The sequence below is a fragment of the Lepidothrix coronata genome, unplaced genomic scaffold (genome assembly GCF_001604755.1).
Source record: "Lepidothrix coronata isolate B3197 unplaced genomic scaffold, Lepidothrix_coronata-1.0 Scaffold105, whole genome shotgun sequence".
NCBI lineage: Eukaryota > Metazoa > Chordata > Aves > Passeriformes > Pipridae > Lepidothrix > Lepidothrix coronata.
Window position 1 is genome coordinate 1,065,577 of NW_016690285.1, and position 23,467 is coordinate 1,089,043.

At 42.9% G+C, this 23,467-nt stretch overlaps 1 protein-coding gene across 1 annotated transcript in view; it reads left to right on the forward strand.

Moving 5' to 3' along the window:
* EPC2 (enhancer of polycomb homolog 2) overlaps positions 1-23,467 on the forward strand; it is a 38,604-nt gene that overhangs the window by 5,818 nt on the left and 9,319 nt on the right. The window contains exons 2-10 of the mRNA XM_017823749.1: positions 8,791-8,950; positions 14,833-14,978; positions 17,091-17,297; positions 17,857-18,005; positions 18,274-18,406; positions 19,302-19,490; positions 19,737-19,826; positions 21,170-21,315; positions 21,408-21,751. Of these exons, the coding sequence (XP_017679238.1) occupies positions 8,791-8,950; positions 14,833-14,978; positions 17,091-17,297; positions 17,857-18,005; positions 18,274-18,406; positions 19,302-19,490; positions 19,737-19,826; positions 21,170-21,315; positions 21,408-21,751 (1,564 nt within the window). The remainder of the gene's footprint in view (positions 1-8,790; positions 8,951-14,832; positions 14,979-17,090; positions 17,298-17,856; positions 18,006-18,273; positions 18,407-19,301; positions 19,491-19,736; positions 19,827-21,169; positions 21,316-21,407; positions 21,752-23,467) is intronic.

Genomic DNA, 23,467 nt, shown 5'->3' on the forward strand with positions numbered 1-23,467 from the left:
CAAAGATTTGCTTCTTAAATCTCCCGCCTCCCGAGCAGTTTGTTAGGGCTTATCACATTAACACCTATCAGCAAACCTGCAACAACTGCTCGGGAGCAGCGGCTTAGCCCGGGACAAATGGCACTGATCTCCGAGGTGCTTTTGAGCTGCAGCAGCAGGGGCGTTCTGCGTTTTGGGGTCTGAGCCATAAAGTGGGGGGTGAAAGCCCGTTGTGGGGCAGAGGATCATCCCCTGCTCTCACCGGGAGCGCGTGGGAATGGTTAGAAAGCTTCGGTGTCATCCTGGGGTTAGATGGGTTCAGCCCTATCTTAACACCGCAATCCTAATTTAGATAAAGGGGCATTTTTGCTGCGGGCCAGAGGCTGCTCGGGGTCAGTCGGGCTGGGAGATCTGTCCCGACTCCTCCGAGTCCCTGCAGGAGCGCAGTGGGATGTGCCCGCTGTTAATTAATTGAGTCACACCTCGAGTCATTATGCAGGAACTTTCCCTTGTAGGTAGGTTTCCTGGGATGAGGTGTCATTCCACGACAAAAGCTTAGGAATCTGCCTCTCTGACCTGTTTGGCTCAGCTCTGGGACACCTCAAACGCAGGGAGCAGTTGTTCCTTCTCCTTGGAATTAAATTGGAATTAAAGAAGAAATACCTCGGGTTCCCTTGGGTGTTGCTCCTGCTTGGCCAAACCGAGCAGCAGAAATTGGTACGATTTCTGTTTTGACTGAAATCAGGTGAAATGTTTGAATAATTCACATCAACAGACGTTAAATCTGCTTACAGTAACCTCTGTTTTTAATTATTTTTCCTAAGATCATTTTGGCTGGTGCTGGACGTTCAAAAGGTTATTTGTAATTTATTTTGCCAGCAAGGTTAATAAACTTTGTTTATACTTGTGAACGGTTACGTGCCTTAATATATTTATCATTCTAACAGAAAAAGACAAATAACACATTTAATATTTACATAAACCTTGGGTGTCCTAAAAGCCAGTGTTGATGAAGATCAGTTGTAGAACTGAAATTTCTCTAACAAGTGGAGAAGAACTGGACCAGAATATGGAAAGGTGTAAGAAATAAAGAAAATAATGTTATGAAACTGAAAGTAACATCAGTATAGAGTGTCATAATTTTATATTTAATTTCATCAGTTCAACAAAATAAAGTATTTGGGAATATACTGCTTAAAAGATTTGATTTTTCATCCAGTTTGCAAATTCCTACTTGTTTGTATAAATAATCACTATGTAGTTATTATTCCACTGAAAGTGTTGGGTTGAAATACTGACCATGTTCACAAAAGAAATGCTCTAAATGTAAGGAATCTGAAAAAACCACCCAAATCTGTGTTCTAATTTTCCCTGTTTGACTTTGGTGCAAATCTGATTGTGATTAATACACTTACACCCATAAAAGCCTAATCCTCTGGTCTCAGGTTGGGATGCTCAGCACTCCCAGCGTCCACTGTGGCAGGGTTGTTGTCCGTAAGGTGTGTTTTTCTGTCACCTCCGGTGAAGATGTGCTCAGCTTGACTCGTGAGGCTGTTCCCAGTTCATTAAATGCCATTTCCCCCTCAGTTTTCCATACCAGTAAATTCCCGTCTCACCCCACCCCCCCAGGACGCCCAAAGCAGTTGATGCAGAAACGCTTCCTCCCCCTTCTCCCCGGCTCTTTTCTCCTGTTTACATTGGAATTTCTGATTTGTTTGTCTCGGCTTTGTGCCGCTTTTCTGGCTGCACCTCACACTTTGGGCGTCTTTGACCGGTGGGAGTTGCATAACAAAAAACTGTGCCTGCTCTGAAGCATCCTGGTAACTGTGATTCCTTGTGCCAGGCTTGGATATAAACAAAGCACTGGGAATTTCACTGGGATCCAGTGACTGGATAAGGGACAGAGACGCTGGTTCAAAAAGTAATAATATATATTTTTTTTTCAGTTAGAGGTGTTTAATTTAAAATGGAATTTTGTAGTTGATTTTTAATAATTTTAATTTCTCTATATGTGTTTTAATTTTTGTAACCTTCTGCTAAGTTGTCCAAACTTCAGAGCCAGTCTGGTATTTTTTTTTTTTAAATTATAATGGAGTGGATTTCTGCGTGATTTGTCAGATCTTCAGCCCTCCAGGTTTCGTCACTTCAGTGATGAAACATCATTTTTTAAAATCTCTAAAATAAATTCCTTGCTGTTGGGGTGTGTGTGCCTTAAATCATAAAAACTTTGGATGTTGCTCCTGGAAGGAAAATGTTCCACGGAATCCGGGGTTAAATGCACCGAGGGAGAGGTGCCCTAATCACCTGTCACAGCTCCTGCTGGACACTTTCCAGTTTTCCCTCCTGGTGATTCTTCCTCCCTCGTCTCCAAGGAGTTTTGTGACTCACGGTCACATGGAGGTTGGGATGTGTGGAGCCAGGAATAAACTGAATTCAGAGTCTGTGTTTGAGATCGTGTTTAATACAGGGGAAAGCCAGATCTCACTTCTCAGTAAACATACATTGCTCATAAACTACCAGAAGCAGCTTTTCCAAAAGGATTTTTGTAATAATTGAGTTTCGTTCGTTGTTACGACAACAATTTTATTTTTAATGATTAGTTTATATTCATGTTTTTGTTGACTGGGAACTCGTGCAATTAAATGTAGCTTTTAAAATACAGTGTTCTGGTTGGTGTGGGGTTTTGACAGTTCATAGACAGCAACAGTTTTGTTTCAATATGTTCATCAGCAGTGAAAAATCATTATTTATAGGGCTCAGAGATTGCTCATCTTCTCATACATTACTGCTGTCCCACTCAGGGTGATATTTGGGATGTCTCACAGCTGTTTCACGGGGTGATTGACATGGCATTGTTTCCTTTTTGTGAATTAAAGTTATGCAGGGGATTTGTTTTTGGTTTGGTGCTACAGGGGTGACTAAAGGAAATGGTTGTGATCTGTGCTCGTCTCACTCCCCCTGTACCTTCACCAGTGCCTCTAATTTCCACTCTTATTTCCCAGATTACTTTAAAGTGCTTAAATGGCTTTAGGCCGACTGCCAGAGGGGAAAGGAAGGCATTCCTGGGAATTGTTTGGGTCCAGAGTGGATTTTAACTCATTTAGATACACATCTCCTATGCAGGCCTGTCTTATCTGGACACTGAGCTCACCCAGGGCCGTTTGAGCCTCCATCAGCTCAAACACTGAGATAACAGCGAGGTGATGGGTCTGTAATCAGGTCATTGGTATGTAAAGTAGGCCCAGAATGGCTTGGCTTTGGTTTGCCGAGTGCACTGGCATTGCTTTGGGAAGTTGCAGTTGTTTAATAATTGGGAAAGGGAAGAAAGTGATGGAAAAGTCATTGACTTGTGGAATGGTTTGGCTTGGAAGGGTCCTTAAAGCCCAGCCAGTCCCACCCTTGCCATGGGCAGGGACACCTTCCACCAGCCCAGGTTGCTCCAACCTGGCCTTGGACACTTCCAGGGATCCAGGAGCAGCCACAACTTCTCTGGGCAACCTGTGCCAGGACCTCCCAGGGAAGAATTCCTTCCCAATACCTAGTCCAAACCTTCTTTCTTTCAGTTTAAAACCATTCCCCCTTACTTTGTTGATTTTTTTTTCTGTTGACATATTAGTTCACTCACTTCTGAAATAATAAAAGTACTTTAGAGTAGCTAAATAATACCAATCTCACCCATTCCAGGGACCTGTGGGAATTTTTAGGATGGAGTGGGACAATTTGATTCACTTTTCCCTGCCTGCCCTGACTGAGTCAGTAACAGCATCCCCCTCTTAGTCCATTTTTTGGAGTCAGAATTCACCACTCTGGAAGGCAAGAGTGTGGCAGATGGTTCTTGTGATTATGTTTTTTTTTTTCTTTTATCGTGGTGGAAAAACCTGATACAGCCAAAAGTTGTTCCATGAGCCCTTTCCACTTGTGGGCCTTGTGCTTCTTGTGGGTTTTCTTCAGCTTCCTTCCCCTGGGTGTTGGAAGCTCCTCAGGGAAGCTGAGAGGAGTTTGTCCTATAAATGGTTTGGGTGCACTGGTTGCAGCTCAATATATGGATTTTTATGGTTTGCTCAGTGCCCTGAATTAATTGATAACTAACACAACCTTTTAAGGGGACACCCTGTGCAAGAGGAGACAGCTCTGATTCCTGACTAGGTTAATTCTCTATTGGATCAGCAGGAGGATATCTATTATCAACTTTGCCAATCACTGAAATACTTGTGTTTCAAAATAAATTGGAAATGAAATGTGTTTCAGCCCTCAGGGATAGAAATTTTCGTGGTGCACAGACCACAGGAAGCAGAGGTTTCCTGCTCTAAATATGTGTCCTTATTTCCATTGACTGTTTTCCATCTCAGGGCAGAGGGAGGGGAAAGAAAGGAAAACAGGGCTGTAGGATTGTGTGGGATTGGAGGGGTTAACTGCAGAAGAAAGCAAAAATTGCTGCTTGAGTTGACACTTTTTCTCTCGAATATCTTTTATACAAAAAAAAAATGTGTGTGCAGAGAGGGAATAGATGGGGCTGAGGCTTCCAGGGGGGGGAGAGGCTCCTGACCAAATTAGCTTTGGAGCTTCCTGACACTTCCCTCCGAAAGTGTTGTCAGGAGGTGTTACTCGCCTTGCCTGAGAACTCTGCAAGATGAGTCTGCACATTTCCAACCCAAATACTCTGCTTTTTGTCTCTGGATCTCTGCATTACATATAAAAATGTCAGATGATTTATATTTCCTAATTTGAATACGATGTTAAGCAAATAGTCTTTAGTACATTTTGCTTTGTGATGCAGGTGTGTTGGAAGGCTGACTTGGCCTGGAAATGGCTTATTTTGGGTAGATACAGCTGTAGATAAATTCACTTTTCCACTGTGCTTGCATGGAGTTAAAGCCAAGTGAAGGTGGTGAAATAACTTTCTAAGGAGTTGTAGCATCCCTTGTGTGGTGTAGTTTAAAGGAATGAAGAAGGGAACAGGTCCATTTAATCCTAAAGGTTTGCCTTCTAGGGGTCTGTATCCAATATGGAATTGCTCGTTGGAGTTGGATGATCAAGGGCAGATCAGCTTTGCAGTGTGAGGATGGTGCTCAGCCCTGGGCATCTCCAGCCAGGCTCATCCCAAAATCTGGCACAGTTATTTGAAGCACCATGATCTCTGTTTCTAAGAGAGAACTTGGGGGTGGCCACGGGGAACTTAAAGATTAAGGAAAAACCAAACTGGTCCACAGGTCCAAGTGCTCTGGAGTAGCAGTGGAATAAAAGGAAGCAGTTCTAGAGGGTTTGGAATGAGATGATCTTCAAGGTCCCTTCCAACCCAAACCATCTGGGATTCTGTAATATTGGTAAATACAGTTCTAATGGGTAGAAATAACATTCAGTGTTGATCACTGTCTCCCTTAAAGCTTAACAAAAATAATATTTAGGACCTTTTGATTTATTACCGTTGCTGAACTTTTCGTTCTAGTGAAGAAACTCCCAGAGAGAAAGTTCAGGAAGAGCATGAAATGTGTGGTGTTCAGGGATGAAAGGACATGGCAGGGAAGGTACCTTGCCCTGAGCTGGATTTTAAGCCTGGTTCTAAACGTCTGGTCCTAAAAGCTGAGTATTTTTAGGTATCGGTGTTGTAGGATTTGTTGTTGTTGTTGTTGTTGTTTTCCCTCTGAAGAAAACTGGAAGCAAGGATTGCAGCATCCCAGAGCTGTGGATATTCTGGGCTAAAGCTGGAGTGACTCCCTGCCAGCCCTGTGGTGAGTCTGTCAGGTCTCTGGTGCCCGAGCTGGGAGGTGGAGCTGTGAGCCTGCTGGGAGCAGCTGCTCTGCTGCCTCTCCACAGGGAATGATCCCTGCAGGCAGGACAGCCTGGCTGCCCCAAGGAAAACAGGCTGGCACGGAGGGATTTGCTGGGAAGGGCTCTCAGGGTGGGTGCTGTGCAGGGAGGGAGCTGTGCCCAAAGTGTTGGGAGAGAGCTTTGGGATGGAGGTTTCCCTTGGAGAACGCTCTGGTTTAATATATAAATATGCTAAAGCAGCAGCATTACCTACACTAAACATTTAGATATTTCTAATGCTGTTGTTGAAGAAATAGTCCAGTCTGGGCTGTGTTTGTTTGGAATCTTTTGGTCAAACTGATGAGAAAGGTCTGGATGTGCTTTTCAAGGAATTAGTGGGCAATAACTCTTTGACAGGTGCTCCTTTTTATCCCCATGGCAGCACATTCTGTTTGCTGTCAGCACTGGTTCCTCTAAAGCTCCTTTATTTCGTGTGAGACCTCTGGAGCTGCCCTACTGCAGAACAGAGTACAAGTTTAAAATATGATTTGTATTTCCAAACCATGAGAGAAGATGAAAACTGGACCAAAAGGTGTATTGGTATAGCAGGGAATAAATCTGTCTGTGAAAACATTCTGTCATGTTAATAAAGCCATTTAAGTAGATGGACTTTCATATAAAAAACCTTCTGGGTTTAAACAGAATTGTTTCAGGAGTTAAATTTTATATTTTCTTTAACTTCACGTTCAGCACAAAGATTTGAGGGCTTTCCCCAAATTTTAAAATTTACACAGTTTATCTGTCTCTTCTGGAGCTGTGCTGTTTGAGCAGTGACAGCAGCACTGCTGAAAGCTGGAATTTCTGTTTGAAAGCTGTGTTATGCTTGAAAGCTTTTTATAGTAAAGCCAGTACTAACACCTATTGTCACATTTGCCTTGGGAGCTCTTTGTGTTCTTACTACAGTGCTACAACAACTGAGAAAATCTGAATTACTCATCGGGCTGTGGAGCCAGAAGGTGTTTTGAGTTTTGGTTTCTGTGTCTTTCACTGCTTTTTTCTGAAAGTTGAACTGTATTTACCTTATTTTATAACGCTCTTCCCTCTTACTCTGCTGTCCCAAAACTTCTCAGAGTTATTGAGGAACCCTAAATCTGTCAGTGTGTTGCCAGAGTGGCTGAAAGCTCTGGTTGTCGAGGAGAGGGAACTGCCCGTGGTGCTTCTGGCAAACTGGAGTTAGTACATCGTGGGAACAGGTTACTGGGGAAACTGGAGGTTTTCAGGACATGGACATGGAAAACAGCAGCTCTGTGGTGTTGACTGTTGAAAGGCAGCTCTGGGGACATCAGCTGAAAGCAGCCCAGTAATGAAACAAATGTTCTTTAGCTGAATTACTCAGCACTGCAAAGCTCTCCAAGACACACTGTAGTGGTGGAGTGACAGATTTACTCAGTGTGTAGTAACTCCAGCAGATCACAGCAGCTCTTGGATTGCATGCTTGTCTTAATTCTAACAGCATTCCCTTGGGAGCCTGATGGATTGATTTCGTGCTGCCTCATCTGCTGCAGGAGATTCCCGAAGCTGCTCTTCCACTCGCTGATTGTTACGTTCCAACTCTGCAGAAATCCCATTATTTGGGTTTCTGCAAATCTTAATATTTAAGAGGGGATGGCTTATTAAATATCACGTACATATTTTCAAGGATCTGTTTCCCTTCACTACCCTTTTTTAAAATACGGTTCTGTGGAATTACAGGGGAAGAAATCCTGGTTTGGGGAGAATTTCCCAAGTGTGTAGCACAGTGCCTGAGTGCCAGACTGCCGTGGGTGCCAGGCTGCACTGGAGTGTGGTGTCAGTCCTGGCCTCTTGGAGTGTTAAATTGTGCCAGAGCAGGATATAGACTGGCAAACCCTTCCCCCTCCTCTTTTTTTGCTTTTTTTTCCCCAGCACTTATGGGGTGGGAATGGCTAGAGGATAACCTGCAGCCCCTGGAATAGGCAGGGTAAAGTTGCACAGGGCTGAGCTTCTATTTCAAGTTGATGTTCTGCTGTGCCATCCTCCCTCTCCTCAAATTTTGGGGAAGAACAGTGAAAGTCTCATTCTCCTGTCAGGCTCCTCCTTCCACTAGTAGTTCATGTGCTGGGACGCTGCAGTTTGCTTTGGTTTATATTTGATTTACACGCGTGGAAAACTTGGTGCTTAACTTTTCCAAAGGGCTATGTGGATTTAAGGTCTTGTCCTGTGAGGAATTCCGCTCTTCCTCTTCCCTGTACACACAAAAGCCTTTTGGAGTCTTGGCACGAGGTGCTTTTGTAATGGTTTGAAGTTTAACATGAATATTCATGAAAAGCTCTTTAGGAGAGGAGTTACAGGTTGGCTCTGACTTGCAGCAGTAGATGGGTTTCTCTGAGTTAACCGATAAAATTATGTGTGAAAAAAAATCTTTGTGGAACACTACATTTATTGTGATCTTGATTTGACTTCAAGTGCTTCTGTGGAACTTTGTGATTTCTGTCCCATAAGAATAAAATGAGGTGATACCTGTTCAGGGAGTCCCTGCTTTAAAGGTGTTATTCTGTGAGAACTGTTAAAGAAAACAGGCCAGTAAGGATTGCTGGGCAGACAGGAATGATGAAATTTGCTATTCTTTTGACTTTATAATCCTTTAAAGGCCTGATCTTGCATATGTTTTCTTTCTGAGAGGTTTGGGTGGGTTTGGCTTTTACCAGCCCTAATTTTCTACCGCTGTGTCGTTTGAATGCCTCTTTCCCAGCCTGGTGGAAGGTGTTGTCTGAGCAAAGGGTTCTCTTTATCCATTTGCAATTCTGCTCCTGCACTCATTGCACCTCAGAGTCCCATCAGTCAGGAACCCCAGGGAATGCTAAATGATGGAGAGAAGCCCTGGGAGGTGCTGCTGTCCTGTAAAATCCAGCAAAGCCTCAACTCCGTTCTCTGGGTGTCCCGTAGGACACCAGGAACGCTGGATGAGGAAGGACGACCATCTTTGTATGGACTTCACCCCACTGGTACCTAAATAAACAAACCCTTGTGTTTTCCCTCTCGCAGGAACATCATTTGCAACGGGCTATCTCAGCACAGCAGGTCTTCAGAGAAAAGAAGGAGAGCATGGTTATCCCAGTCCCCGAGGCCGAGAGCAATGTCAACTACTACAACCGGCTGTACAAAGGAGAGTTCAAACAACCAAAGCAGTTCATTCACATCCAGCGTAAGTTACCAAACACTGGCCTTGTTGTGTCTGCCTGTCCCCCCTCATTTAACTCCAGGAACCTTCAGGCAGGCCGAGCACAAAGTTGCTGTAAAATTAAGACTCACAAATCCCAGGGGGATTTGTGGATGTAAATTCCGGTGTCTTCTCAAGTTCTGGAAGGATTTCAGGTGAATGTGAGGGTTTTTTTGTGTGTTTGTTTTGGGCTCTGTGCTGATACTGTGCGTCCATGTACAGCCTTATCCTGTCTGTTGGGCTTCCAGGAGTGTTGATCCAGCCTTTCTCCTTGTGTTGTTTTCCTTCCTAATCCTGAGATGGAATAGCTGGACCAGCCTGGCTGCCTCCTAAGTGCTTACACTGATGCAGGGAGTGGAAGAGAGGTTGTTTTGCTCGAGTCTGGAATTCCTGTCAGCTCCAAAGTTGTATATAAATGGAGATGAATAAAACAGAAGAGTTTTTATAATGAAACCACCCTTCATTCTGCTGCTCCTCACAGAGTTCCTGCAGGTCAGGGCAGCTGTGCCAGCTCTGGAGTTGAAGCTGTTCCCTATAGCTTGGATCTGTTCTGGGCTGTGGGGGACAGTTATTTTTCCCTGAGGTTGGATAAAAGTGAAGAATTACCTTTAAGCAGGGAACTCTGAGCTTATTTTACAGCTGAAACCAAGTATCATTCTGTATGAGTTTAGCTTGCTGTGTCTTAAAAGATCTAATTAATGTAAACTTGTGGTGGCTGGATTAATTGTAACACTTTTTTGGTTGATGTTCTGCTGACAAGTGACACACTCTCATAGTTAATTTGTTCCTTGGCACACAAACCATGTTTGTACTTTGCAGCATGTGGTTTAGGAGGTTGTTTTGTGCCTTGGACTCCTCCCAGGAGTTATCTTTGTAGCAAAACTTTGGATTCAATTATTGCATCCTTGCATCATTTCCCACCAGCACAGTGAAGTGTCCAATTTATTCCACGTATTTACAAAACAGGAGATTTTTGGAAATAACGTACTCAGGGTCCTCTGTGATACAGTAGAGACCACAGTGGTGATGTGAGAAATGAGGTAAAGGCAATTAATTATTTCTCTCCTTAACAGGAGAAGCAAACCTGCAAGAAAGGCAGGGTGAATTAACTGCCATGAAGCTGCTGATTGAGGAATGTGTTTTATTCTGTCCTTTGTTGCACATTGCCAGAAACACTGTGAATACTGTTAATAAACATGTCTAAAAGTGTTAAATGTATTACACCAAAATGTTCTTTGTCTTGTTGAGACTCACAGTCTTTCTGGACAAAATTACAGGAGGTATTTGAGCTGAAGATAAATATCAGAGACTGCTCCAAGATAATTTTTCCCACAGATGCTGGTTGGAGTAGGTGTGATACAAGGCAGCTTTAGGCTACATAAACTGCTTAGAAATTCTGCTTTAATGCTAAAAGCACAAAAAGCCACAATACCCACTTTGGCCAGGGGAATTACATAAACTGATGTCAAATGCCAAGAGGCCACATACTCTAATCCATCCCTACTGGTGGTTATTTCTGGCAAGTTATGTTTTGCTGTTCATCTGGTAGCCCAAGATTTGAATATTTTTTTGCATTCTTTTATTTAGATCAGTGGTTCAAAGCAGAGAAAACCCAATTTCTTTGTAGAGCCTGGGATTTGTGATTTGTGATTAAGCCTGGTTGGCCTCAGTAGCTCAGCTCAGTTGAGCTGAATGTAAAGCAGAAGCCTTTGAACTATACTAATTATTCCAGCATGCTTAATAATTTTCCAAGAATGTTTGTAAGTGCAGTAACATGGAGATGGATTGTAAGTTATTGACGTGTAGGGTAAGTTAGAACACTTGTACCTTGCTGGAATTACAGCTAAGGGGGTGTAAGAAAATAAGTGTCACTCATGGAAACAATAAAACAATCTTCAGTGAGTTGTGTGGGTTAAGGGTGACTCCAGTCACCTTTAAAAAGGTGAACTTTGTGGCAGAAAGCTTATCTTTAATTTTTTGGTGAGGTGAACCTCTGTATTTATCAGTTTCCAGGGCATCATTGCTGGTGTTGGCACAGGCAGGGCGGAAGGAACGTGGTTTGCTGGGGAGGGAATAAGGAAACTGCTTCTTCCAGTGGTAACTCGTGCCTGTGGCAGCTTAAAAGGAGTGTGGAACCACAGCCTTAATTTAGTTAGCTAAATGAAATTAGCTCATTTAGTTGAGCTAAACCCAATTCAGTGTAACTTAACTGGAAAACAAATTGCATTTGTGTGAGTTGGTATAAACTCAGCTCCTGAGGGAGCTCCAGTAAACAAAAGCAAGTCCCTGTGGCAGGTCCTGCTGTCAGGAGTGGCTGGAGGGGCAGAGGGTGGGAACTGGGAGGTTGGGTTTGCAACAACAGTCAGCAAACCAGCACGTCCTGGGCATTCCTAGAGGGAACTCTGTCCCTGGAAGAAGCTCTAGGCATTCCTAGAGGGAGCTCTGTGCCTTGTAGAAACGTGGAGTGTGGAGAAATGCAGATGTTTTGGAGGAGGAAGGCTGGATTCATCAGTCAGCCACGGGAATCTCCCAGGAGTTAGCAGGGCTTGTCTTTAAACTGGCAGACTGGTTGTGGGACTGCCAGGAGCAGCTCACCTGGAACAGGGGCTGGTCCTTCACCAGGTCTTGCAGCTCCAGCTGTTCCTCCCACAGGCAGGAACAAGGGGGTGATGGATAATCCCATAAACCACCAGAGTCTTGTGATGGCTTTTGAAGCCAGTGAGCAGCCACAGCTCCAGGGTGAAAAATGGCTTTTCCTGGAACAGTTGCAGGTCACTCAGTGCTTGAGGAAAGAAGAAAACATGATTAAGGATGTCACTGGAAGTGTGTTTTGAGGAGCAGTGGTAGGTGAACTCCAAGGAAGGAGGGCACTTCCATGGGTGTCCAGAGCTGTGACAAGCCAGCTTGGGGTGGATTAACTCCAGAGGAGGAGTGGTAGCCGTGCATTTCCTGAGGGTCTTACACCTCCAGAGGCTGCTGAGACTTTGTGCCCATCCTGTCTGCACGGGAACAGGTGGGATCAGGTACTGCTTCCATCCCTTCAGTGCCATGAACCTGCAGCCTCCCTGTAAACCCCCTCTCTTTGAAAGGGAATCACACTGACAGCTACAGGTCGTGACAAACAGCAAGAGAACACTGCTGCCAGCAGGAAAGCATTGCTGCAAGGCTGGAAAAGTGGGCTGTGTGACAAGGGCTACTGCTGGTCTCACAGTAAGGAGGGGGTTTTGTTTCTGGAAATGAAACTGGATTTATTTGATGTGTGGTCATCCTGGCAAGTACATGTTGGATACTTTTATCTTGTCCTCCTGATTATTTGTCAAAATACTGAGCAGAGAGAGGGAGGGACCTTCCTGCTTCCAGCTGAGGCGCGCGTGGTGTCCCTGGAGGTGCTGGCCGTGCAGGAACCTGCCTTCCCTCTTGGAGATGGAGATCTCACCTTCCCACCACTCATAACGTGTTCCTGGGGGTGGTTGGTCTTTTAAGGTGCTTGTTGATGGAATAGTTGGGCTTTTCCTGTTCTTTTACCTGGTCTTAGTGTCTCCTGGTTGCCTCTCACCTGAGCCTGGTCTGATTTTGTTCAGGAAGGTGGTTTAGGAAAATGGATGGTTCAAGACCTCTCAGTGACTTTTCTTTTTCCGTTGTGGGAATGAGGGCGAGTTCACTGGGACTGCTCACAATTTATGGGTGAGCAGCATCACATCCTCTCTGCCACAGGGATCCTCCTGCTCACTGATCCTCTGGCTTAGAAAAATTCATTTGAAACTTTTTGCAGACAGGGGATTATTGAATTATCTACTGTGGAATTGCTGTTGGGTTGACATCTTTCTGGTGCGAGACCAACATCTGTCTGAGGGCAAACAAGCAGTGCCTTTTCTGGACTTCAGTGGGTTTCTGTGCTTTCTCACATCATCTCTGAGAATAAAACACCTGATTTTTGGAGCAGAGATACCTGCTGTGTTTTAGGAGAGCTCTCCTAAAATAATGGGAATTATTTTAATAATGGGTCTATAGAATTCTGGCAGCTTCCCTCGAGCAGAGTTGTTTGGATGTGATTTCCCAGTGCACATGAGGGCTGTAGGAGTTTTGTAGGCTCTGGGGGATGGTTTTGGGGCAGCAAAAACTTCTGCAGTTTTCTTCCTGGTGAAAGTGGCAGTTTATGTTCGAAGAGGTCGTGGAATTACAAACTGTAGGAGAGTGGAAGTTGGTACCAGCCCTCCTTCCCCAGGAGAAGTGTGAGCTGCCAAGGCTAGACTTGCCTGGGAGGGCCCTGAGAAGCTTTGCAATTCCAGTAACAGGTGGAGTCATGTCCTCAGCCCACATTTAAAAAGGACCCCACAGCAGAGCCTGGAGCAAAGCTCCCAGGAGCTGAAGATGATCCATAAAAAGTGGTTTTGTTGATCCCAGCACTGATTTTTGGCAGGCACCTCAGTGCTATTTGGCTGTTGAGCTCCCTGAGCAGGGTGGTGTGGCAGTCACCCAGGTACCATAACAATCCCTCTTCTCTCAAGTGCATAATCCTGCCTGCTGATGTGTTTAGTGCTGTTTTACAGAACTAACAATTAAAAAAAAAAAATCTGGGTCAGCTTTCTCTCCAAGTTTTTGATTCCTGCCACTGGAGAGGTGGGATCTGATGTTCTGAGCTGCAGTTTAAGTCTAATATCCAGTTAATTGTTGGAGAGCTGTGGGTCACGTGCCCAGTGACCATGTCTTAAATAAACTTGCCATGCAACTCATATTATTGAATTAATAATATTAATAATTCTACTTAATTGTGTTAGAGATGGGGGTCTTGGGCTGGGCTGAGGTGTGGGAAGAATATGCTGCTTATCACGTGACTCTGGGAGAGAAAATGCTGTCATTTGCTTTAAAGATGTTTTTTAGCAGTTTTCTTTTGCTCCTGGTCTTCCAGGTTTTTGTTTTAAGGTTCAGCTCAGTAGCAGAGGTTTTGTGAAGTCAGCACTCTGGTATAGCCACGAGTTCAAAGCATAAAGTTAAGATAGTGCTGTTTGTCTAATAAGAATAGAATATATTTCAACAAACACTCCCTGTTGTCGATGCTGTAATGTGCTGATTGAATTATTGGGAGGGTTGGAGCTGCTGTGTCACCTCCTCAAGGTTTTATTAGGTGCAGTTCATGTTTCCTATTAAGAATTCTTAACTGTCATATGCACTTTGTTTGTATTTATTGTAAAATTTCATTTCTGCTGTGTTATGTGAATGGTAACTTCCTTCTGCTTTTAGTAGGACCAGGAATGTTTTCCAGTGTGGAAAATCATGAGCACAGTTTGTAATAAAGAGATGACTTTTGCTGAAAAGTTGGGAACAATATTTGGAGAGTGGGGAATAGTCAGGCCCTACATCTAGAGCTGACTTTAGTCTGTTAAATATTTTGAGGCTCTGGGTTTGTTGAACAACTCAAAAATGGGCAGCTGAAATGATACTGGAACTTCATTGTAATTGCTTTTAACCAAGTCTGGAATTTGATTGAAAATCACCTGAATCGTTAATAATCTTATTCTGAAGGAGTTGTATTATAACAGCATTAAGAAGCATCTTTGCTTTTGTTTTGCAAAGCTAAATTAAAGTTTCTCTGCCTCTGGTAATTTTTCAAACTAAAGGTTTTTCCTGGCACCCCTTCAAGCCATTTAAAATGAAACTCCTTGGATTCCCTTCATATTGGAAGTCAGAGACAAATTCTGAGTGCTCTTTGTTACATGGGCAAACTTTTTAACCTGAAGAAAAGAGTGTTCTGGCAGAGATGTGCAAGCCTGGAATTTTATCAGTCACTTTTGATGCACATTTCTGTCTCTCCAGAGCGTGTGATTTCCCAAACATTTCAATTCTTGCCGTGTGTATTTTGATTTCAGCCTTTAATCTGGACAATGAGCAGCCAGATTACGATATGGACTCCGAGGATGAAACCCTACTGAACAGGCTGAACAGGAAGATGGAAATCAAGCCACTGCAGTTCGAAATAATGGTTGACAGACTCGAAAAGGCCAGTTCCAGTCAGGTATTGTGGGAAGAAACCACTGAGTTTTGTTGGTTATTCTGGTAGGAGGGTTCTGGGTGGGTGTTTGGTTTTGTGTCCTACTCCCAGCATGGGTGTGTGGTAGTCTGCACGTGCACAGAGGTCACACTGCTGCCTTATTGCCACACTGTCAATATTAGTAATTTAGAAAAACAGGGTGGGGAGGGAGCTTTTAGGGGGCTGGCTGGGGAGAGTTGGTTTTCAATTTTACTTCCTGACCACAGCATGTTAGAGAGGACAGCTCCCAACTCGTTTGACCCATGGTGGTGTGGAAGAAGCTCGTGGTGATCAGGGGTGAATAGATGTGTGTGAGATCTAAATTCTTTGTTTCACTTGTTTCTGTGGATGTTGGCTGCAGGTGATTTTGGAAGATTTAGAAACTCCAAAAGCACAGAGAGCAAACCAACCACTTGTTCAGGTTGGGCCCTTGCAGTTCCTGCTGCCCAGAAGGGCACCAGTGTCTAAGTCAGATCCTGAGGGGTTCCAGGAGAGCAGTATCTCTCTTAAACCCCAAAATATTACTCAAAATCTACAGCTGAGGAAACAGTTTCTGAAAGGCAAGTTTGAAACAGGTGGAGTTATTTCTCCCCAGCTCTGCCTCGGTTCCTCAGCCTGATTTAGTTCAGTGCTGTGTGTCAAGAGGCCAAAATGTCATTTTCTTACACCTTAGAGCAGCTTTAGCAAGGTAAATCTTTACCTTTAATAAGGTGAAGATTTCTTACTATGCTAAGAAAATGGGCTGTGAAGGAAAAAATTAGGGAGTAGATTAGATGATACCTGTTGAACATGCACTTGGATCTCTTAGGGCTCTGATAGAAACACCCCTGGTTTGGCTTTCAGTTCAAGCCACTCTGGTTATCACTTCTCAAGACTTAATACTCATCCTCCCTATGCTGCTTTCACCTTGCATTGCTGGAATAATAAAGTTAAATTTAAGAACTGGAAGATGCTTTTCAAAGTTCAAATATTACCAGAATATAGAATTTTCTCTGTAGGTAAAAGCAGCTCTTGCAGATTATTGGAGCCTGGGAAGAAGTTGATTTATTTTTTTTTTAAGAAATATCTTAATGGAAAAAAAGGGAACAAAGGACAAACAAAACTGAAATTATTTTTAAGCAATATTTTTCTCTTTCAAAAGCAGTTCAGTGTTTCTCTAATTCTCCTGTAGATTGCCAAGGTTTAATTCTACTCTGGCAGGAATTAACACATAAGAGCAGTGGTTGGACTTAAGATATCTTTATTTTGCTGAAATTTATTTCTTTTTTCTGGTTATTCTCAAATTTAAGCTTGACATGTTGCAAAAGTGCAAATTTAGGTTGTTCAGTTGATAGTTTTCAAATTCTGGGGAAGTCATACTAGAACAACCATTCTTTTTATTTAATGAATGGGTTTAATGATATGAGCATGTCAGACTAATGTGCTAGTTAGTCAGTGATGGGGTTTGAATTTATTTTGAGTCCAATTTCCATATAAAAAGCTGAACATAAAAATAAAATTTATCTTTAAATTTGCTGTGTACAGCTGCCTCCTACTGAAATAACTTGCCCAAGAACTGAACCAACTTTGTGCTCTAATGAACAGGGATGTTCATTATCCTTTTCCATCACCAAATAAACATTTTTTTGGGGGGGGGAAATTAAGAAATAAGTTCACTTCAGAGTATATTCTCTCTACAGTAAATTGTCTTGTAGGGGAACCAACATTAAACTGCATTAGGCATTAATAATGGCTAACCAAGCAACTTTTTTTTTTTAAAGAAAAACTAGTGAGATTAAAGTAGTTCCTAAATCACGATCTGCAAACTGTAGTAAGTTATTTATATCCTGTGCTCGTAGTTTTCAGATTTCATGAAAGATGGATGAAGTTCTGGAGTATTGTAGGGAGGATGTGATGATGCTGGCTCAGGAAATTTGGGAACTCTGTAACTTAGGAAGAACAGCTGGTGGCTTGAGTACTTCAGTGCACATGACTATTTTTTACTCTTGTGCTAGAAAATAATGAAGTTTTACTCAGAAAACGTCCAAGAGGTGTGAGTGTGTGGTGGCTTTCCCTACACCCCCATCCCAATTGCACCTTTCCCATGTTCTCCTGCAGCTTGTGACACTTCAGGAGGCCAAATTGCTGCTAAATGAGGACGACTACCTGATCAAGGCTGTCTATGACTACTGGGTGAGGAAGAGGAAGAACTGCCGGGGGCCTTCCCTCATCCCCCAGATCAAGCAGGAGAAGAGGGACGGCTCCACCAACAACGACCCCTACGTGGCCTTCAGGAGGAGGACTGAGAAGATGCAGACCAGAAAGGTGACTTGGACTTGTCCCTTGGAATCCTGCAGGGATAGGGAATCCTTTGGATCCCTGTCCAGGGGACGGTTTGTGTCCGTTTTCCGGAGAGCTGAAACTCAGAGCGGTGTCTGTAGCGGTTGTGGGACTTGCTGGGTTACAAACTTCCCTTTCTGGGGAAAAAAAGGGGAAACAACCTTCCACTTGCCATGGAGTGAATAGTTCAGGTTTCATTTTTTTGTAGCACGAAGTGATTTGAACCAGGAAGTCTGAAATTACTCAGCATTTTACATCAACTCTGTGTGGAATCAAGGCGGGAAAAGTGTTTTAGGAGCCAAGCCGTGAATTCCTTGTTCTGCCAAACTTCCACTGGGTTTATGTGGGATCTGAGGAGACAGAGCAGGGGGGGGAAATGGCTGAGAAGTTGGGGTTTGTTTGCAGGTTGGATGTGCTTTAGGAAAAGCTGCTTTGGAGTGTGCTCCCGAGCCTCACTTGCAGCAGCATTTATGTAATTTTATTTGTGCAGTTTAAGCCTCGTGGGTTTTGGGCTTGACTTAAAATGTGCCTGATCTCTGGACAGAACCGAAAGAACGATGAAGCTTCTTATGAGAAGATGTTGAAGTTGAGGAGGGAGTTCAGCAGAGCCATAACCATTCTGGAGATGATTAAGAGGAGAGAGAAGACAAAACGGGAGCTGTTGCATTTAACGTTAGAGGTTGTTGAGAAAAGGTAAAATTGCAGGTTACACCTGTAAGAGGTTATTTATATAACACCAAGGTTTTAAATTTCATTGAATGGGTTTGAAAGCATCTCCTGTAATTTATTTCTGTGTGGGGATGTGTCTGCTGCACACGTGGCTGAAGGCTTGTATACCACTTAAATATGTACTTACGTGTAACTTTAGAAGATGAAATAAAAGGGGTTTATGCAGACTATCGGCCTTTCAAACATTTCCCAGTGGAGATGCCATATTATGGTTTTAATCCTGTTTTTTGAGGTACCACTTGGGTGATTATGGAGGTGAAATCCTCAATGAAGTGAAGCTCAACAGACCTGAAAAAGAGATGGGCACAACTCCATCGTCTCTCCACAACGGAAACCATCACAAAGTTCAAGAATGTAAAGTGAAGGTAAGGTTATTTCCCGCTGGGAATCTTTTCTTATTGAGTTCATCATTCCTTTGCATATGCCCAGGTTGGAGTTCAGATGTGTTTTTGAGGCAATAACCTGAAATATTGGCGGTTCCAAGGTGCTTGGAGGTGTAGGCTGAGAGTTGAAGGCCCGTGGAAGTTTGTATTTAGCACCCGCGACACCTAGTGGTGCTGGAATTCCAGACAGACCCCGGCTGCTTCTCCAGGAATTCTGCCATTCCTTCTGCTTCTCCTCTGGCTCTGAAGCTGAGCTCCTTTCCTGGAGTTACTTTCAGTCAGTCATTGATAAGTGGTAATTTGGGGTAAACTTAAACTGCACTGGCTTCTCCTTCAAAGTGAGAGTTTTCCAAGTGAAATAATCTTTTTTAAAGGAAAGCTTTGAAGTTTAATAACATTTGTGTTCAAGGGAACAGTTCAGTATCGATGGGAGTTGCTCACCACAGAGGGTTTGTGTTAGAAACATCTTAAACAGCCAAACCAAATACCATCACAGCTGTACAAAAGTATAAACACGAAGCAAATTAGATGGTTTCTTTTGAACATATCTGAGCAGTTAATGGAAAGTGCTGTAGAAAAATGAGATTTCAGAAAATAACTGGAATAGGAATTCCAATTACAATACACTGAGTGCACTGCAAAGCAAGGAGCCTCTTAGGCTGTCTTATGGCTTGAGAGCTTTCAGTTTGTCTTTACAGCTATTTGTTAATAAACAATCAGGGGTTAAGTTCTGTTTTTTCGTGTTTTGAATAAATTTTGCACGACGTGTCTCAGATGTCTGCTTTGGGAGGTAAGCAGTCATGTCTTGGTAATTAACCTTTCCTCTCCTCATGCCTAATTTATTTTACACACTTTGTTTTCCCCCCTTCCCCCCCAGCATCCTCATCACTCCTCCCTGAAGGAGGAGGTGTCCGATGTTGTCCGTCAGAAGAAGAAGTACCTGAAGAAGCCTAAGCTGGAGTGTGTGGTGACTCCTCAGCCCTCAGCTGAGCCCCTGCCTGTGCTCAGCAAGAGTGACATCAAACAGTACGACTTCCACAGCTCAGATGAAGATGAGTTCCCACAGGTAACAAACACCCTGCTGCAAAATCTCGGTGTACTCACAGCAGGGGTTTTAGTTACCTGTAATTTTGCCACTCTGGCTATATTTAAAAGATCCCTGTATACACTATGATTTTTTTCTTCCAAGTTATGCTTTGAGAAGCTGCATTTAAAATATAAATGTGGCAGGCTGTGTTACATAGATACAAACTTGTATAAAATAAATTGTGGGAGTGTGGCCGTGGGGAGAATGACATTGTTTCTGGTCCAGGTACCCTCGCCGGTGTCAGAAGCAGAAGAAGAGAACGATCCCGACGGCCCCTGTGCTTTCAGGAGGAGAGCAGGATGCCAGTATTATGCTGTAAGGCTGTGCTGTTGGATTTAGGGTGGTGGTTTGGTTATGGTGGTGGGGTTTTCCTTAAATTTAGGCTGGCACGGTGTTCTTGTCACAAGTCTTCTGTTCCCACTCTCACCACCAAAACTTTGATGAATCCAGAGGCAGTTTTCAGTCTTTGAGAATGACTCTCACTGTACTATTACTCTGTGGTTACCTGAAGGTGGTAGAACATGTTTCCTGCACACCAATTCAGCCACTGCTAAGAAGGGAGAAGATCTTTTTTGTCTCCTCACTTCCCTTAGCACATCCTTTCTTCCCAGCTCGTAGAGCTCATTAGAGTTAGATCCCAGTTGTCCCAGTTCTGAGACCTGCTGAGAGATCCTGCCAGGACACTGAGTCTGCCAGTGAAGCAGAGGGGTTTCATCTGTTGCAGATATTTGCCATATTAAAGTCAAAACTTTGTTTTGAAATCAATGCAAACTGTAAATATGTTGAAAACGATGAGATTACAATTGCAAGAACATCTTCATTTCTGGTTCCAGAGGGTCAGCTGGAGCTTCCCTCTTAGAATTTATCCTGCTTTCTCTTTTCCCTTAGCCTTAACTCCTTTGCCAAAAGGAGTTGAGGTGACTGAAAACTTATATTTTCATTCTTTTCTGTTAGTTTTCCATTGCTGTTAGAAGCAGGTTATTTAACAGCCCAAATGTTAGTTTTTTTAGTTAGTTTGTCCTTTTAAACTACCAAAGCCATTTGAGTTTGGGTTCACTCAACATAAACTGATTGACTCTACAGCCCTGCATTTAAGCTGATCACAAAAATTGATAATGTGTATTATTAACCTGTCATTTGAGACAGCACAGAGCGTTTCTGCTTGTAAAGATGGAATCAGAGAATCCCACAATGGTTTGGGCTGCAAGGGACCTTAAAGCCCATCTTGTTCCACCAGCCCAGGTTGCTCCAAGCCCCATCCAGCCTGGCCTTGGACACTTCCAGGGATCCAGGGGCAGCCACAGCTTCTCTGAGCAACCTGGGCCAGGGCCTCCCCACCCTCCCTGTGTTTTACATCCTGTGCTGAATTCCCAAAGGAGCCAGTGTCAGACTGGAGGTGCTGGGCCAGTGGGATGGGTTTATGTGCTGCTTGGCAGAATGAATTAATTTGGGCTCCTTCTGTATTTTGTTTGTGGTGTCTAATTTTATGGCCGGTGAAGGCTTAATGAATTCATGATTTTAAAAAGAAATCTTCTTATGATCTGGGCATATTAATGAAGTGATAGTTCCGTGGGCACCTTCAACCAGGAGTGCCCCAACCAAACCACACTCTCTGAGTGAGTGTAAAATTGCCTTTTCTGTTTTTTTTTTCTTTGCAGCCTCGTTTGGACCAAACTAATTCTTCGTCCGAAACCCCCGAATTGGCAGAATTGGACAAACTGAGGTTCAGGCATTGCCTTACAACCCTGACAATTCCAAGGAGATGCATAGGATTTGCAAGGAGGCGGATTGGCAGGGGTGGAAGGTACAGCTGTGTTGCTTTTAACTCTTCATGCCCCTTCAGAGTATTAAAAAGAGACAATCAAACTGATGGTTTTTCCCATCCTCTTCCCTCAGGGTTATAATGGACCGAATATCCACAGAGCACGATCCTGTCTTGAGGCAGATTGACCCGGAAATGCTGAACAGTTTTTCAAGCTCTTCCCAGACTTTAGACTTTTCTTCTAATTTCTCACGGACCAATGCTTCCAATAAACCTTGTGAAAACAGACTGTCCCTTCCTGAAATCCTAAGCAATATCAGATCATGTCGACTGCAGTGTTTCCAGCCCAGGCTACTCAATCTCCAGGACAGCGATAGCGAAGAATGTACCTCAAGGAAACCAGGGCAGACTGTGAATAACAAAAGAGTCTCTGCAGCATCTGTAGCTTTACTGAACACCAGCAAGAATGGCATATCAGGTAGGCAAGGATTGGAATTCTTCTGGAGCCTAAAATACTGAATTTGGGTGGTTTTACGTGTGACTGGGCTGATAACGTGAGCACCGGTGTGTATCTGAACCACAGATTAAAATAACTAATTATTTTGTGTTTCTTGGAATATACAGACATTTCCCTCTTCCTCCTGCTTTTATTTCATCAGTTCCAGTAGAATTTGGTGAAGTGCTGGATTCAGACATATTTTTCAGAAGGATTCTGCTTGTATCAAGAATTGCTGAGGTGTAATTAAGTCTTCATGACTCTAATTGGTCTGACTGTGTTTAAAGACAGAAGAATTTTCTTTATGAGTGCTAAAGAAAAGCCCTTGGTCTGAAAACAGCAAAAATGCTGACACTGGAAGCATCCAGTGATGCACCTTCTCTGATTTTCAGCTAATCATCAGCCACTGATTAAGTTTGGGAAATTGTCTTTTCCCTTAAATGTCATGTCCAGCTCTCCCAGCCAGTGCAGACTTTGTGACCTGGCAGCTCCAAAAGAGCAAGACACATTCTCATGTTAAAAAAAAAAAAAGATAAAAAAGTTTCTCATTGTGTCTTCACAAGAATATAAAATATATATAACATTTATATATAATATATATAAATATATAAAAACATATTATTATTTTATAATATATAATATTTTATAATATTATAATATATATTGTATATAAAATATATATAACATTGCTTGTAGACCCGTTGTTGGTGATCTGGGTGTGGCAGCACTGAAGCTGGAATAAAAGCTTCCAAAGGAAAAAATTGTTTTAAGCTTAAATTAAATAGCCTTTGCATCACTTGCTCTATATGCTAGAGTTGTAATTGCTCAAGTTTTAACATTGTCACTTCTTTATAATCATAAAAGACTCATAATCAGATGATTCTCTAAAAAGATGAACAACTGGAGATAAGCCAAAAGAGAGCTCCTACCAAGCATCAGCAAGCACCTGAGTATTTCCCTGCTCTGATCATATACAGAATTAGGTGTTGTAAACCAGGATAATTAAACAATATAATAGGCTGACTCTGAATTCCATAGTTAACTGCCTGTGGTTGTGGAATGGTCCATCTCTTTCACACTCAGTTGCAGGAATGGGTTTTTAATCATCAATAACATACCTCTAGAATTCCTGTGTGCAAACTGAAACCTAAGCAGAGAATATTTATTCCAGCCTGATACTTTGATATCTTTTCAGGTTAGTCCTTGTAACCTTCATGTTGTGAAAGGATTTGCACAGGAATATTTCTGCTGCATGAAAAGAACACACACAATGTGCTGTGGCTTTATTTGATATAATTATTCTTTTTGAAAGAACACGGAGGGCTGGAGAATTCCACCTGTAGCAGAAGGAGGCAGTTGTGTGTGATGGGATTAATAATTATCAAGAGGTGTCTGGTTAAAACAAGTGCAGAAAATATAAGAGTTAAGGTTGTGAAACATGGACTGCAAGGAACAACAAGGGTTTAGCTCCTTATGTAACAAGAATGAGCAATGCTGCAAGATTCCTGTTTGCAGGAATAAAGTGTGACAGCACCAAGGTATGGGAAGGGGCTTGGAAAGATCGGGTTAAGGTGATTAATTTTTTTCTGGGTTTTCTTTTCTTGATAATATAATAAATATCAGTCAACTACTGAAGGATTAGCTGGATGTAACACTTTGAATTCTGCTCTGGGTGGAGTCTGCCCAAAAATGAGGAGA